This window comes from Leucoraja erinacea, chromosome 5 (assembly GCF_028641065.1).
Source record: "Leucoraja erinacea ecotype New England chromosome 5, Leri_hhj_1, whole genome shotgun sequence".
In the NCBI taxonomy this organism is placed as follows: Eukaryota; Metazoa; Chordata; class Chondrichthyes; order Rajiformes; family Rajidae; genus Leucoraja; species Leucoraja erinaceus.
In genome coordinates, this window is record NC_073381.1 from 87,343,960 (window position 1) to 87,359,307 (window position 15,348).

The window sequence follows — 15,348 nt, forward strand, 5'->3', positions numbered from 1 at the left end:
CAGTCTTCTGTGGCAATGCAAGCCACAGCTCCTCATCTCTTTTCTAAAGGTACATCCTTTTATTCTGAACTGTGCCCTTTGGACTTAGACTCTCCCACTAGTGGAAACATCCTCTCCACATCCACTCTATCCAGGCCTTTCATTATTCGAAAAGTTTCAACGAGGTCCCCCCTCACCTTTCTAAACTCTGAAGTCTGTTGTAAAGTCCAGTATTTATTTTTTAATGCTGACGCTCAAAGGAATTACGCAACGTTGATGCAACAAATGATGGAATTGAGATGGGGCTTGAAATGTGCTGAAAGAATCATCAAGGATGTCTGTCACCCTGATCATTCACTTTTCTCTCTTTTATCTTCTGGGATAAGGTGCAGGAGCTTGAAAGCCTGGACCTCCACATTTATCAAAAGCATCTTCCCCCACTGCTATCATTCTGTAGTTTTGCATTCATTGTAGTTATTGATGGATTTTCAACTCTGTACTCTAGGATCTTCATGCGAACAATGAATTTTATTGCATCTTGCTGTATATGACAAAGTGACTAGTCTGAATCTGAACATCCTTCAGGGTCTGCAACTCTTTAAGAGATGTGATACAACAACAGTAAAATCTGTTCCAACAAAAAACAGGTTTACTGTGGGATGCAGACAATAAAAAGACAATATTTTCTTTGGCTCCAAATCAATTTTAAAGGATGACAGCTGCTTTCATTGAACCAAAGAACTACCTCTCAGCCTCAGTAACGCAACTCCTTGTCAGACTTTAATGGTGAGTTATGTTTCTATCTGTACTGTATATTGAGTTTTATATATAGTTGTATATATGGTTAAACTAAACTAACTAAATAACAAAAGTCAGTCAATTTTCTGCACCCCATTTAAAACTCAGATGAATTGGGTTCCATTCAGCTTAATACTGGTCGGGAAAAACCTTCATCCTCAAAGTTGGGATGCAGAAATTTGCCTGAGTTAGTCAGTTAGTTTAGTTTATTGTCATGTGTACAGAGGCACAGCAAAAATCTTTTGTCATGTGCTATCCAGTCAGCGGAAAGACAATACATGATTACAATTGAGATGTCCACAGTGTACTGATACACTGATTACAATCGAGATGTCCAGTGATTACAATCGAGTGAGTACATGTTTGCAAGCGAGATGTCCACAGTGTACAGATAAGGGAACAGCATGAATAACGTTTAGAGCAAGATAAAGCCAGTAAAGTCTGATCAAAAATAATCTGAGGTCTCCAATGAGGTAGATAGAAATTCACGACTTCAAGTCCTCAACTAGTTGAGTGCCAGTGTCACTCGTTTCAATATTAATAGTGCCTGGGATAGCAACCCAAAAGAGATCAAGGTACTCCAAGAAATACTTTGGAATGGGGACCTGAGGTAATCAAAAATCAAAAGAAAAATGACTTTGACAGCTTTTCTGAGAAAAGTACTTTATCTGGTTTTAACAATCCAGACGTTACTCTCTTGTGGTGAATTGGCAAGTGCCAATAAGTTTCAAACTAAAAATGTCACGACTTCAGAGAGGGTCACAGAGGTAACACTCATGACTTTGAATACATTTTCCAGCTGGACAGCCCTTTTAAGATCACTCAGCCAAAATGAAATTGCTCTCAAGTTGCTATTTAAGCACATTGTAAGCACTGTGCAATACTCATTCTGCACCCTCTGAGGAAAGCAATCAATTTGAATCCTTTACCTTGATAAACAAAGTGAAAACCTTTTGATGATGCTCCGCTCTTTGCGCTGAATCTGAGCAAAATTTGGTTTGATGTGGCCAGAGGCAAAGTTTCTCCTGGGGAATGAAAATATCAAATTTAGAACAGAGAACATGGTTATTTTGCACAGTGAAAGACACCAAATGGTCTAAATGCATATTTTAAAAATAAATTCAATTACAAGGCATGTCACTGGATGCTTGATTGTAAAATATGTTAACTTGGGAATAACAGATCAGAAATTGCTTTGGCATGCTATGTCAAAAATATTACACCATCTTGCAATAGTTATTAGGTTTGGCTGTGTCTTAGCATCTGAAAGAATTGTAGGAAATGCCCGATGCTTGATCATATGGTAAGGTTAGGTACAGATGTCTGAGGTACAACAGTCAAAGTACAGCAAAATATCACACAGGGATAGGATTAGTGTACAAGGTACCACATGGATTGACCCTTGGTACGTTGTACTAATGGACAAGGTACCGTGATTCTATGTAGATCTGCAGAGCTGCTCTCTGACCCGTTGAGCTACTCCAGCACATTTTATGTTTATCTTTAGTATAAACCAGCAACTGCAGTTCTTCGTTTCTACATTTTAGTTTACTCCACTGTGGAATCTCCTCAAGGTATGTCCACTTTCAAGAAGTTCTCCTCCTCTTTCCGACAGGAGTCGCGTGAGACCCTCTCTCATTGATCCCCCTCTGAGATTGCTGCTGCTGTCCGGCTCTACATTTTAACCCAGACTTGCTACCACAGCCACGTGTGTTTTCTCGGCATTTGCCTGCAACTCCATCTTGCATCTAATGGCTTCCAACTCTGGTTCCAGAACTCCCAGTTCGGACCCCACCTAGGTCTCAAGTACCAACAGTCAATCCACCACTTCTCACAACAGTTCTCCTACTCTCCAGAGATGCTGCTTGACCTGCTGGGTAACACACGCATTTTGTGTCAATCCTTATTTTTCTAATTTTGGTTTATGCAGAGATGCAGTGTGGAAACAGGCCCTTCAGCCCACCAAGTCGGCACCAACCAGTGATCCCTGCACACTAACACCATCCTGCAAACATTAGGGACAATTTTTACAATTATACTAAGCCACTTAACTTGGTAACCTACATGTCTTTGGCGTGTGGGAGGAAACCGGAGCACCTGGAGAAACCCCACGTGGTCACGGGGAGAAGGTACAAACTCCGTACAGGCAGCACCCGTAGTCAGGATTGAACCCAGGTCTCCGGCGCAGCAACAGAGAGTTTCAGACTGTTTACCCTCTCTAAGCCTCTCATAATTTTATATATTTCTATCGGGTCTCCCCTCAAACTCTGGCTTTCCAAATAATGGTTTCTAATTGTTAGATTAAATACTTTTCCTATTTCTCTCATAAAACATTTGGGACAATTTGGAATCCTAGAATTGTCACTGGAGTATTGCATTTGGAAAGTTCAGAGATGTGAACCTGATTTCAACCATTCTATAATAACAGAAGACATAGGAGCAGAATTAGGTAATTCAGCCCATCAAGTCTATTTAACCATTCAATTATAGCCGATCTATCTTTCCTTCTTAACTCCATTCTCCTGCCCTCTCCCCACCCTTACTAATCAAAAATCTACCAGTCTCCGCTTTGAAATATATCCAATGACTTGGCCTCCACAGCCATCTATGGCAATGAATTCTGCAGATTCTCCACCCTGTGACTAAAGAAACTCCTCCTCATCTCCATTTTAAAAGATATGTCATTTTATTCTGAGGCTGTGCCTCCTGGTCCTAAACCCACTGTCTACGAGAACCATCCGACACTATCAAGGCCTAGATATACGAGTTAATGTCAGTGGAATATAGGCACAATAACTTATGGTCTAGACTCTCACATTACTGGAAATATCCTTTCCACATCCATTCTATCATTCTCCTGGCACTCTGAGTGGATGAAGCTACCCTGCATCTGCTTATTAAACTCCATTTGTTTTTTCTTAGGGAATAGAGGAAGAGTAAAAGCTTTACCAGAGTGTGATCCGGAGAGAGAACCAAGAAGCCTGGCTTGTTGACTGTGTCCGTCGAACAGTTCCACAACATCATTCAGTGCCGTCTGAAAATATGCAAACTGTCCAAACACCACTGTAAAAAATAAACCAGGAACAGGGGAGATAGAGAAAAGCATTAGCCAACATGAGAATGTTTGTACCCTCTTCTTATCACCTCTTCCACAGCCAGCATTGACCATTGTCAGTTTCACCTTTCCTTAATCATCATTGCTGGCCTTAATTTGTTCTTTTCATATCTTTCGCCCAGATTAGTTCAGAAATTCAGCGTGGAAACAGGCCCTTCGGCCCAGCAAGTCCACACCAACTAGCAATCCCCGCACACTAACAACATCCTACACGCACAATGGCCAATTTACAATTATACCAAGCCAATTAGCCTACAAACCTGTGCATATTTACAAGATACAAGATACAAGATACATTTAATTGTCATTAGGACCCCTTGAGGTCCAAACAAAATGCCGTTTCTGCAGCCATACATTACAAACAAATAGACCCAAGACACAACAACACAACATAATTTACATAAACATCCATCACATCATTGTGATGGAAGGCCAAAAACACTTATCTCTCCACTGCACTCTCCCCCCCCACGATGTCAGAGTCAAAGTCAAAGCCCCCGGCTGGCGATGGCGATTGTCCCGCGGCCATTAAAGCCACGCCGGGTGATGCGAGGTCGCACACCGGGTCTTGCTGTTAGAGCCCCCGGCGGGCGCTCGCAAAGTCCCGAGGCCATTCCAGCCGCGCGGGGTGGTGCTGTAAAGGCCCCGCTCCAGGAGCTCTTCGACCCCGCAACTCGGACGGGGGAAGTCGCCGTTGCGAGAGCCCTGAAAAGCGGTCTCCCTCCAGGGAGCCGCGGGCTCCCGGTGCCACCGTCCACAGACCTGCCGTTGGAGCCTCCGACTCTCCGGTAGCAGCAGCAGCAGCAGCAGCAGCAGCAGCAGCAGCAGCAGCAGCAGCGCTCCTCCACCGCTCCACCCGCTCCGGACTCGGCTAGCCCTGCGACGACGATGGTGAGTCGTAGCACCAGAGTCCCCGGCCTCTTCCTGTTGGAGGCCGCTCCTCGTTGCGGCCCCAACGACAAGAAAAGGTCGGGTCTCCAGTGCAGGGAGAGATTTAAAAAGTTTCCCCCCCCCTCCCCCACACCCCCCCCCCCCCCCCCCACACACACACACCCCAACAAAAAATAACAAAAACTACATTAAAACACAGACAAAAAATAATAAACCGCGGACAGACTGCAGAGGCCGCTGCTGACGAGAGTCGCGCCGCCCACCGGATTTGGAGTGTGGGAAGAAATCGGAGATCCCGGAGAAAGCCCACGCAGGTCACAGGGAGAACGTGCAAACTCCATAAGGACACAATCTTTCTTTTGTTCCCTTTGTTTCCCTCTCCCTTAACTCAGTCTGAAGAAGGGTCTCGACCCAAAACATCACCTATATCTTTTCTCCAGGGATGCTGCCTGACCCATTGAGTTACTGCAGCATTTTGTGTCCATCGTCGGTGTAAACCAGCATCTGCCGTTCTTTCCAACATATGTGAATGTGTTGTTCTCGAAATGAACTCCAAAATATCGGCGACACCAAGCGCAGGCTGGACGATCGTTTCGCTGAACACCTACGCTCAGTCCACCTTGGTCCACGTAATCATCTAGTTGCCAAACATACCATTGCTCTTTCCAGTTCCCACACTGATTTTTTTTTTTGTCCTGGGCCTCCTCCACTGTTAGAGTGAGGCCACATGCAAATTGAAGGAACAGCATCTCATATTTTACTTGGGTAGCTTCCAACCCAGCAGTATCAACGTTGATTTCTGTCATTACAAATAATTTTTGCATCCCCCCTCTCTCCGTCTCTGTCTCAGATCGGGTGATTGACTTGGCCACTCAAGAATTGAACATTTTTTAACATTGAAAAACTCCTTTGTTACTTTAGCAATATGTTTGGGATCATTTGAGTGTTGAGTGTTTGGGATCATTGTCTTGCTGTAGAATGAACTGCCGGCCAATGAGTTTTGAGACATTTGTTAGAACTTGAGCAGATAGGACATGTCTATACACTTCAGAATTCATTATGCTACTACCATCAGTTGTTGTATCATCAGTGAAGATAAGTGAGCCAGTACCTTCAGCAACCATACATGCCCAGGCCATAACACCCCCACCACCATGTTTCACAGATGAGATGGTATGCTTTGGATCTTGGGCAGTCCATTCTCTCCTCCATACTTTGCTCTTGCCATCACTCTGGTACAAGTTAATTTTCGTCTCATCTGAACACAACCTTTTTTCCAAAACTGTGAATGCTCTTTTAAGTACTTGGCAAACTGTAACCTGGCCATCCTATTTTTATGGCTAACCATCCTGCAGTTTAGCCTGAGTATTTCTGTTCATGAAGTCTTCTGACGTCAGTGGTCATTGACAAATCCTGACTCCTGAAGAGTGTTTCTGATCTGTCGAACAGGTGTTTGGGTTTTTTTCTTTATTATAGAGAGAATTCTTCTGTGATCATCTGTAGTGGTCTTCCTTGGCCTGCCAGTCCCTTTGCGATTAGTAAGCTCACCAGTGCTCTCTTTCTTCTTAATGTAGGTATGTTGTAAAACGTACCTGAAGCGTTGCTGAAAATCAGTCCTAGCCCGTGTGCGCGCTTTTGGCGCCGTTTAGAAGGGGGCGGGTTTAAAACGCGATTTTCCCTAGGCTGTTCAAATCGAGGATGTTCAGCCTAGTTAATTATTAACGAAAAATCGCTGGAAGATTCCGTCGCTTGAGCTATTTTTAGTTTTAAGGGGTTCATTTACTTGTTATGGTAGGTTAAAAATTAACCTCTAAACCCGCGACCGCCGACAACGGGCTGGATCTCATATAGGGGACAACGGAAGGTAGGTTGTTTATTTTTACGTTAAAAAGGGCTTCTTAAGATCCCTTTATACAAAATTTAATGTTGCGAGTAGCTAATTTGGGGCCCATTATATCCCGCAGTATTTTTCTGGGCATTTGGGGGCACAAATCTACCACAATGTGAACGTTCTAAACCAGCGCGTTCCACAGGATTCCCCACTCGAAAGATGATTTAAATGGCCATTAATTTACAACAATTGAACACTAAATTCCTTCCATTTGGCATATAAATTAATGTCAATGAGATTTAAAAATCATGTTTTATTGTAAATTCTTTGTGAATATTATTTGGACACTTAGGCTATTTAAAAATGTTAATCTTTTCTTAAGAAATGGATAGATGTTTAGATCTAATAATTTAAGTTTGGAATTAGCTACAATTGGGTAACTAACTAACTATATGCTTTAATTTCAGGTCATCCAAGTAAGATTATTTTATATTTATTTCAGAATGCTTCAATCTATGATAACTGAAAATGTCATTCAGTTCTCTTAATTTTTAAGAAAGTTATGGGCTTTTGACTGTCCACGATCACAGCTTTTTTGTTATGTCCATAGAAAATCAATAGAGAACAAGATGCTAATTTCAGAGTATGAAAATTGCCATAACTTTTTTAATACTTGAGATATGAAAGTGAATTAGGTGTCAAATTAAACTTCTTGTTATGCTTTATCTGATGGGATAAATTGCAGACTTGATTTTTTGAAATCTCAAAATTTTGTAACATTGCTACTTAATGACATTCCAAACAGTTGATTTTTGTAAGCATAATGTTTGGTTGGTGTCTCTAACAGTTTTATTCTTGTTTCTCAGTCTCATAATGGTTTCTTTGACTTTCATTGGCACAACTTTGGTCCTCATGTTGATAAACAGCAATAAGTTTCCAAAGGTGATGGAAAGACTGGAGGAAAGGCAAGGTGCTAAGAGCTCTCTTATACCTGCATTAAGGAGGCATTTAAACACACGTGAGCAATTACAAACGCCTGTGATGCCATGTCCCAAACATTATGGTGCCCTGAAATGGCGGTCTATGTACAAGCACAGCTGTAATTACTACATGGTGAAACCAAAATGTATAAAAATTGCCTTGAATAAAATCTGACAATATGCACTTTCACCACATTATTTTTTTCTATTTTTCCAATTGTGGAGTACAGAGACAAATAAATAAATGATGGGCCTTTGTCCCGAACATTAGGGATGGCACTGTATTCCCTTTCTCCAGCGAAGCTGTCTGACCCGCTGTGATACGCCAGTATTTTGCGTCCATCTTACGAGAATGAACAATGAGCCTTGCAATAATTCCCGCTGCGCTCAAATTATTTCCTTCTCCCCTCTTACGGCACATTATGCAGCCTTAGAAGTGATGATTAGACAATCATACATTTATGAAATGTTGACATTTCAAGTTCACTTGACCTTCAACACATTCAGCAGCGGAGAAATAATGACAACACAGAAAACACCATTTACTGGGATAATGTAGAGTACCAGTTGTTCAGATGTTTCATTTTGCATTCCACAAATTGAAATCTCGATTTAACTGTGAAACACAAGGATTATTTTGATAGGAATCATTTAGCTTTCTCCTTACTGACTTAGGTCTTCTATTTATGCAGCAAAGTATCTGCACAGAAATAAAAGTCATGTACAGTTTTATAACTGGTATGGGGATAAACGTTGCTGAAAAGCTTCTTACGTTTTCTATTCCACTGAGCTGAATCTACTGTTAAATAGAACCCTAGAACAGCGCAGGAACAGGCCATTTGGTCCTCCAAGGAAAGACACAAAGTATTGGAGTAACTCAACGGGTCAGGCAGCATCTGTGGAAAACGTAGATAGGAGAGGTTTCGGGTCAAGACCCGACTTGAGACTCCATGTTTGTATTGACTAAGATGCAAATCAAACTAATCCACTCTGCCGGAGCACAATCTGCATCCCACCATTCCCTGGAGAGGAATGGGTGACATTTCGGGTCAAGACCCTTCTTCAGACCCATTCCTTCAATGCAGAGATGCTGTATGTCCCGCTGAGTTACTCCAGCATTTTGTGACCCATTCCTTCTTTCCAGATATGCTGCCTGTTCCGCTGAGTAACTCCAGACTTTTGTGTCTATCTTCTGTTTAAACAAGAATCTGCAGTTCCTTCCTACACATCCCTCCATTCCCTGCCTGCTCATGTGCCTTTCTAAATGCATTTTAAACAATGCTATTGCATCTGCTTCCATCTCGTCCTCTGGAAGTGCATTCCAGGCACTACCAAGAGTCAAGAGAGTTTTTGGTCATGTGTCCCAGGTAGGACAATGAAATTCTTACATGCTGCAGCGCAACAGAATATGTAACCATAATACAAAACGGAAGATAAAGGTTCAGTGTGTCTATAGACCATATACCATATATACCCAATAAATGAACAGATATAGTGCAATAATAATAACAGACTGTTACCACTCTCTAAAACTAAAACATTTACTTCACAAATCTCCTTTAAACTTTTCGCCGCTCCTCTTATATTTATGGCCAAGAGGATTTAAAATTCTATTTTTGACTTTCATAATTTTGTAAACGTCTATCAGGTCTTGCACTCAGCCTCTGATGCTCCACAAAACTCTCCAAGTTGGTCTAACTTCACTTTATAGCTAAGATAGACACAAAGCGCTGGAGTAACTCAGCAGATCAGGTAGCATTTCTGGAGAAAAGGAATAGGTGATGTTTCAGGTCGAGACTCTTCTTCATGGATACACTCTCCAATCCAAACTAACATCTACGTGAAGGTCTTCTGCGCCTTCTTCAAATTCTCCACATCTGTCCTGAAATGCAACAATCAGAACCGCACACAATATTCCAAAGGTTGCCTCACTAATGTTTTGTACAACTGCCACATGATTTCCAAATGTTTATACTTAATGCCCCAACTGATGAAAACAAGCATGCCGTCCGTATACCTCCCTTACCACTCTATCTGCTTGTGTTGCCACTTTCAAGTAGCTACGGACTTGCAACCCAAGATCCCCCTGTACATCAATGTACACGTCTGCCATGAACTGTAGACATTCTTCATGCACTTGATCTCCCCAAATGCAACACCGTATACTTGTCTGAATTAAACTCCATCTTCCATTTCTCTGCCCGACCAAGCTACATGCCGTCGTATCCTTTGGCAAACTTTCTCACTATCTACAACTCTGCCAATTTCTTTGTTTTTCTGTGTTGTCTTTGCAGACTACTCCGCCATTCAATCATGGCTGATTAAAAAAAGGAAAATGTAATATCATTAAAAAATGTCATACCCTTGGAGTAAAGAGTTTTATAGAAAGTTATATTTATGCTTCTAATGAGAGGCAAACTACATAACCTACTTGTGTTCTGCCGATTCTCCTTTGTTGCACTAACAATGTGAATAAAACAAGCTTCTGCAATTTCCTGAAATTCACTGTCAAACATATGCTGCTAATATCATATGTCACATGTCACCAATTCAATATACCTGCAGGTTCCCTGTCTGAAATTCAATCTACTTGCAGATTCCACACAATTACAAATCCAATTTTTCCTTCAAGTCCCAGGTCAAAAAACTACAATACATGGGACTTCTTCATTTTCAAACTTGCTTAATTCAAATGATTAATTCAAATTGAAATTGCGTCAAAGTAATCTTTGATTGAAAACACATGGACGGTATATAGTTTAATTCAAACCTCTTAGTGCATGTTAATGGCTCATTTGAATTTGAATTCAAATTCTAATTCCTAATCTAAATAGTTCGCGACCTGTGACGCCTAATGATTCATTCAAAGACAACCTGTCTCATACAGTCTAGAGGCTTTCTGGCATTATAATGCGAGAAGAGACAAATTCATCTGCCCAAGAACCTCAAAGCAATGTGCCCATAGCACGAAAATCATATCACACAACAAATGCCCATTAACTCCTGGTCTGTACTCAGAGTTACAAATATCTATGTTTCAGACAGTACCAGCATTTAATTTTGTAAATTTTAAATTTAGAGATACAGTGAGGAAACTGGTCCTTCAACCCACCGAGCCCACGCCGCCCAGCGATCACCCATACATTAGCTCTATCCTACACACTAGGGACAACTTACAGAGATCAATTAACCTACAAACCTGCACATCTTCGTGGGAGGAAATCGGAGGACCCTGTAAAAACCCACGTGGTCATGGGGAGAATATACAAACTGTGTACAAACAGTTACAGTGCCAGGATTGAACCCTGGCGCTCTAAGGCAGCAATTTTACTGATGTGCAACCACGCCCCCACACCAACCCCATTTGAAGACAACACTTTACTGCTGAAAACTGGGAAGAACCGAGTTAAAAAAAGAGTGAACAGAATGAGGAAATTGGTTCGATACATGCCAATTTCACTCGTTCTAAACAAGAACCAAGTGTGTCACTCGAAACATAGTCAATATTTGGAAACGATATACTGGTGTATGGTTAAGAAGGAACTGCAGATGCTAGAAAATCAAAGGTAGACAAAAATGCTGGAGAAACTCAGCGGGTGCGGCAGCATCTATGGAGCGAAGGAAATAGGCAACGTTTCGGACCGAAACTCATCTTCAGACAGGTTTATGGTGTTTTTTTAAGCCAAAGGATACAAATTGCTGGAGTAACTCAGCGTCACAAGGCATCTCCGTTGAACATGGATAGGTGACATTTTGGGTCGAGACACTTCTTCCGACTATGAACTGGGATCTCAACCTGAAACATCACCTACCCATGTTATCCAGAGATGCTGCCTGACCTGCTGAGTGACTCTAACACTGTGCATTATCCAGCACTTGCAGTTTCTTGTTTTACATTTTTTTAGGCTTATAATTGCCACATGTACCAAGTACAATGAAAAGCTTTGTTTTGCATGCTATCCAAACAGATCAGATATGCCGTACATAGATTAAATCATTTCAAACTCAAACACAATAGGTGGAGCAAAGGGAAAGATACAGAGTGTGGAATATAGTTCTCCGTGTTGCAGGGCATTGCAGTTTGTGTAATGTTCGTTTAGCTGTGCTGTTCGACATTCTTTGAGACTGCAATTGACGTTAAGAAATTATTGTACAAAGGCATTCGTCAAGGATTAAAACACTCAGCCTCCATGGGTTCCATGAACAATTTACCTGCATTGTTGACATGTTGGCATTAAGATTAACTGCCTGTTGAGCAGAATTACCTATTGATAAATCCATTGCTTAAGCTGTCCCTTGGAATCAGATGCGAAAATGAAAAGCAACAGATCAAATTAAAAAAACTGCCATAGTTTGTTGAAAGTGGCATCACGGGCACATCAAGTGGCCCAAAAGGCTTTTTGCACATTGGCCTTCATCAGTCGGTGCTTTGAGTATAGAAGTTGAGAGGTCATGTTACAGTTATATAAGACATTGGTGAGGCTGCGTTTAGAGTATCTCCAGGAGGTGGACTGGTGTGGACTGGAGGGTAGCCAATGTAACCCCACTTTTTAAGAAAGGAGGGAGAGAGTAAACCAGGAATTATAGACCAGTTAGCCTTACATCGTTAGTGGGGAAGATGCTTGAGTCGATTATTAAAGATGTTATAACCGCATTTGGAAAGCAGTGACAGGATCGGTCAAAGTCAGCATGGCTTTATGAAGGGGAAAACATGCTTGACTAATCTTTTGGAATTTTTTGAGGATGTAACAAGTAGAATGGATATGGGAGAGCCAGTGGATTTGGTGTATCTGGATTTTCAAATAGCCTTTGACAAGGTCCCACACAAGAGATTAGTGCGCACAATTAGAGCACATGGTATTGGGGGTATGGTGCTGGCATGGATAGAGAACTGGTTGGCAGACAGGAAGCAAAGAGTAGGAATTAATGGGTCCTTTTCAGAATGGCAGGCAGTGACTAATGGGGTGCCGCAAGGCTCGGTGCTGGGACCCCAGTTATTTACAATATATATTAACGATGTAGACGAGGGAATTAAATGTAACGTCTCTAAGTTTGCAGATGACACAAAACTCGGTAGCAGTGTGAGCTGCGAGGAGGATGCCATGAGACTGCAGGGTGACTTGGATAGGTTGGGTGAGTGGGCAGAAGCATGGCAGGTGCAGTATAAAGTGGATAAATGTGAGATTATCCACTTTGGTGGCACGAACTGGAAGGCAGATTATTATCTGAATGGTGTCAGATTAGGAGAAGGGGAGGTGTAACGAGACCTGGGTGTGCTTGTACATCAGTCACTGAAAGTAAGCATGCAGGTATAGCAGGCAGTGGAGAAAGCCAATGGCATGTTGGCCTTCATTGCGAGAGGATTTGAGTTTTGGGAGCAAGGAGGTCCTACTGCAGTTGTACAGGGTCCTGGTGAGACCGCACCTGGAGTATTGTGTGCCATTTTGGTCTCATAATTTGAGGAAGGACATTATTACTATTGAGGGAGTGCAGCATAGGTTCACCAGGTTAATTCCTGCGTTAGCGGGACTGATATATGATGAAAGGTTGGGACGACTGGGCATGTATTTGCTGGAATTTAGAAAGATGAGAGGGGATCTTATAGAAACTTATAAAATTCTTAGAGGTTTGGACAGGGTAGATGCAGGAAAAATATTCCCGATGTTGGGGAGTCCAGAACCAGTGGTCACAGTTTAAGAATAAGGGGTAGGCCATTTAGGACTGAGATGAGGAAAAACTTTTTCACCCAGAGAGTTGTGAGTCTGTGGAATTCTCTGCCACAGAAGGCAGTGGAAGCCAATTCACTGGATGTTTTTAAGAGAGAGTTAGATTTAGTGCTTAGGGTTAAGGGAATCAAAGAATATGGGGGAAAAGCCAGAACGGGTACTGATTTTGAATGATCAGTCATGATCCTATTGGATGGTGGTGCTGGCTTGAAGGACCGAATGGCCTACTCCTGCACCTATTTTCTATGTTTCTATGTATTGTTTTCAGTTTTAGGTACCATGTTATAGTAAAGATGGAAATGGTGCAGAGACGATTTGCGACGTTGTTGCCAGGACCGGAGGACCTGAGATATCGGACAAGGTTGAGCAGGCTGGGAATCTATACCTTGGAGTGCAGGAGGAATGAGGGGTGAACATATAGTGATGTACAAAATCATGAGAGGAACAGATTGGGTAGACACACAGAGTCTCTAGCCCAGAGTAGGGGAATCGAAAACCAGAGAACATTGGTTTAAGGTGTGGGGGGAAAGATTTAATAGGAACATGAGTGGTAACCTTTTCACACAAAAGGTGGTGGGTGCATGGAACTAGATGCCAGAGGAAGTACTCGAGGCAGGTACTATCACAATGCTTAAGAAAGCATTTAGACAGGAACATGGATAAGACAGGATTAGAGGGATATACCTGTAGGCCAAATGCATTCAGGTGGGACTAGTGTAGATAAGACATGTTGGCTGGTGTGGGATAGTGGGGGCAGTGCCTGTTTCCATGCTGTAAGACTCTATGACTCTCGCTACATACTAGGGGCAATTTCATAGAGGCCAGTTGAATTGCAAACCCACACGTCTTTGGAGTGTGGGAGAGAACCCGGAGAAAACCCACGTGGTCACAGAGAGAACGTGCAAACTCCACACAGACAGTGCCCAATGTCAGCATTCAACCCAGGGCTCTGGTTATGTGAGGCAGCAGCTTTACTTGCTGCACCACCACCTTTCTCTGCTTGACTTTGCTGCTGAATATGCCATTGGTAAAAACATAATTTACAGCAGTTTGCATCATGTGTTATCCTGCTTTAGCAATATTGATTTAATTCAAAAGCATCTCAACTTTTTAGAGTTTAGAGATAAAGCATGAAAACAGGGTCTCATCCCGAATCGTCACCTATTCCTTTTCACCAGAGATGTTGCCTGACCCGCTGAGTTACTCTCGCATTTTGTTTCCATCTTCAATGAAAACAGACCCATCGAGTCCACACCAACCATCAATCACCTATTTACCACAAGTTCTATGCTATTCCACTTTTGCATCCAATCTGTGCAAACAGTCCAATTAACCTACAACCATATAACCATATAACAATTACAACACGGAAACAGGCCATCTCGACCCTTCTAGTCCGTGCCGAACACATATTCTCCCCTAGTCCCATATACCACATATTCTCCCCTAGTCCCATATACATGTCTTTGGATTGTAGGAGAGGAAACCGGAGCACCTGGAGGAATCTCAGACCATAAAAGGAGAACGTACAAACTTCACACAGACAGCACCCGAGGTCAGGATCGAACCAGAATATCTCGTGCTGCAGAGCAGCAACTGCACCACTGTGCCACCTTGACGGCCTAATTTCATTACTTTATAGCATTTACAGAGCTCCCATTGTTTTGTGCACCTTTACATGTGCACAGAAGGGATGAGTAAACAAAGAGTTGTGAAGGGAGTGGTCCAGAGGGAATCCCCCCCCCCCACCTTCCCACTGAAACATTTTCCCTCTCTCTCCTGTGCACCCACCAGGTTCGATTCCAACCTCGGGTGCTGTCAGTATGGAGTTTCTATGTTTTCCCTTTGACCGCATGTGTTTTCTCCGGGTGCTCCGGTTTCCTAGCACACTCCAAAGACGATGACGATACTTTATACTATATAGTCACATGTAACAAGTCACAGTGATATTCTTTGCTTTGCATACCCAAGGTGTGCAGACCCCTGAGAGTCAGGGGTGAGGGAAACCAGAGGTAACTGGATGTGCAG

At 42.5% G+C, this 15,348-nt stretch overlaps 1 protein-coding gene across 1 annotated transcript in view; it reads right to left on the minus strand.

The window, feature by feature from the left end:
• The window catches only part of LOC129697526 (CUB and sushi domain-containing protein 1-like), a 512,171-nt gene that overhangs the window by 336,834 nt on the left and 159,989 nt on the right, over nucleotides 1-15,348 (minus strand). Inside the window, exons 19-20 of the mRNA XM_055636177.1 lie at nucleotides 3,727-3,840; nucleotides 1,707-1,802 (exon numbers count right to left, since the gene is read on the minus strand). Of these exons, the coding sequence (XP_055492152.1) occupies nucleotides 1,707-1,802; nucleotides 3,727-3,840 (210 nt within the window). The remainder of the gene's footprint in view (nucleotides 1-1,706; nucleotides 1,803-3,726; nucleotides 3,841-15,348) is intronic.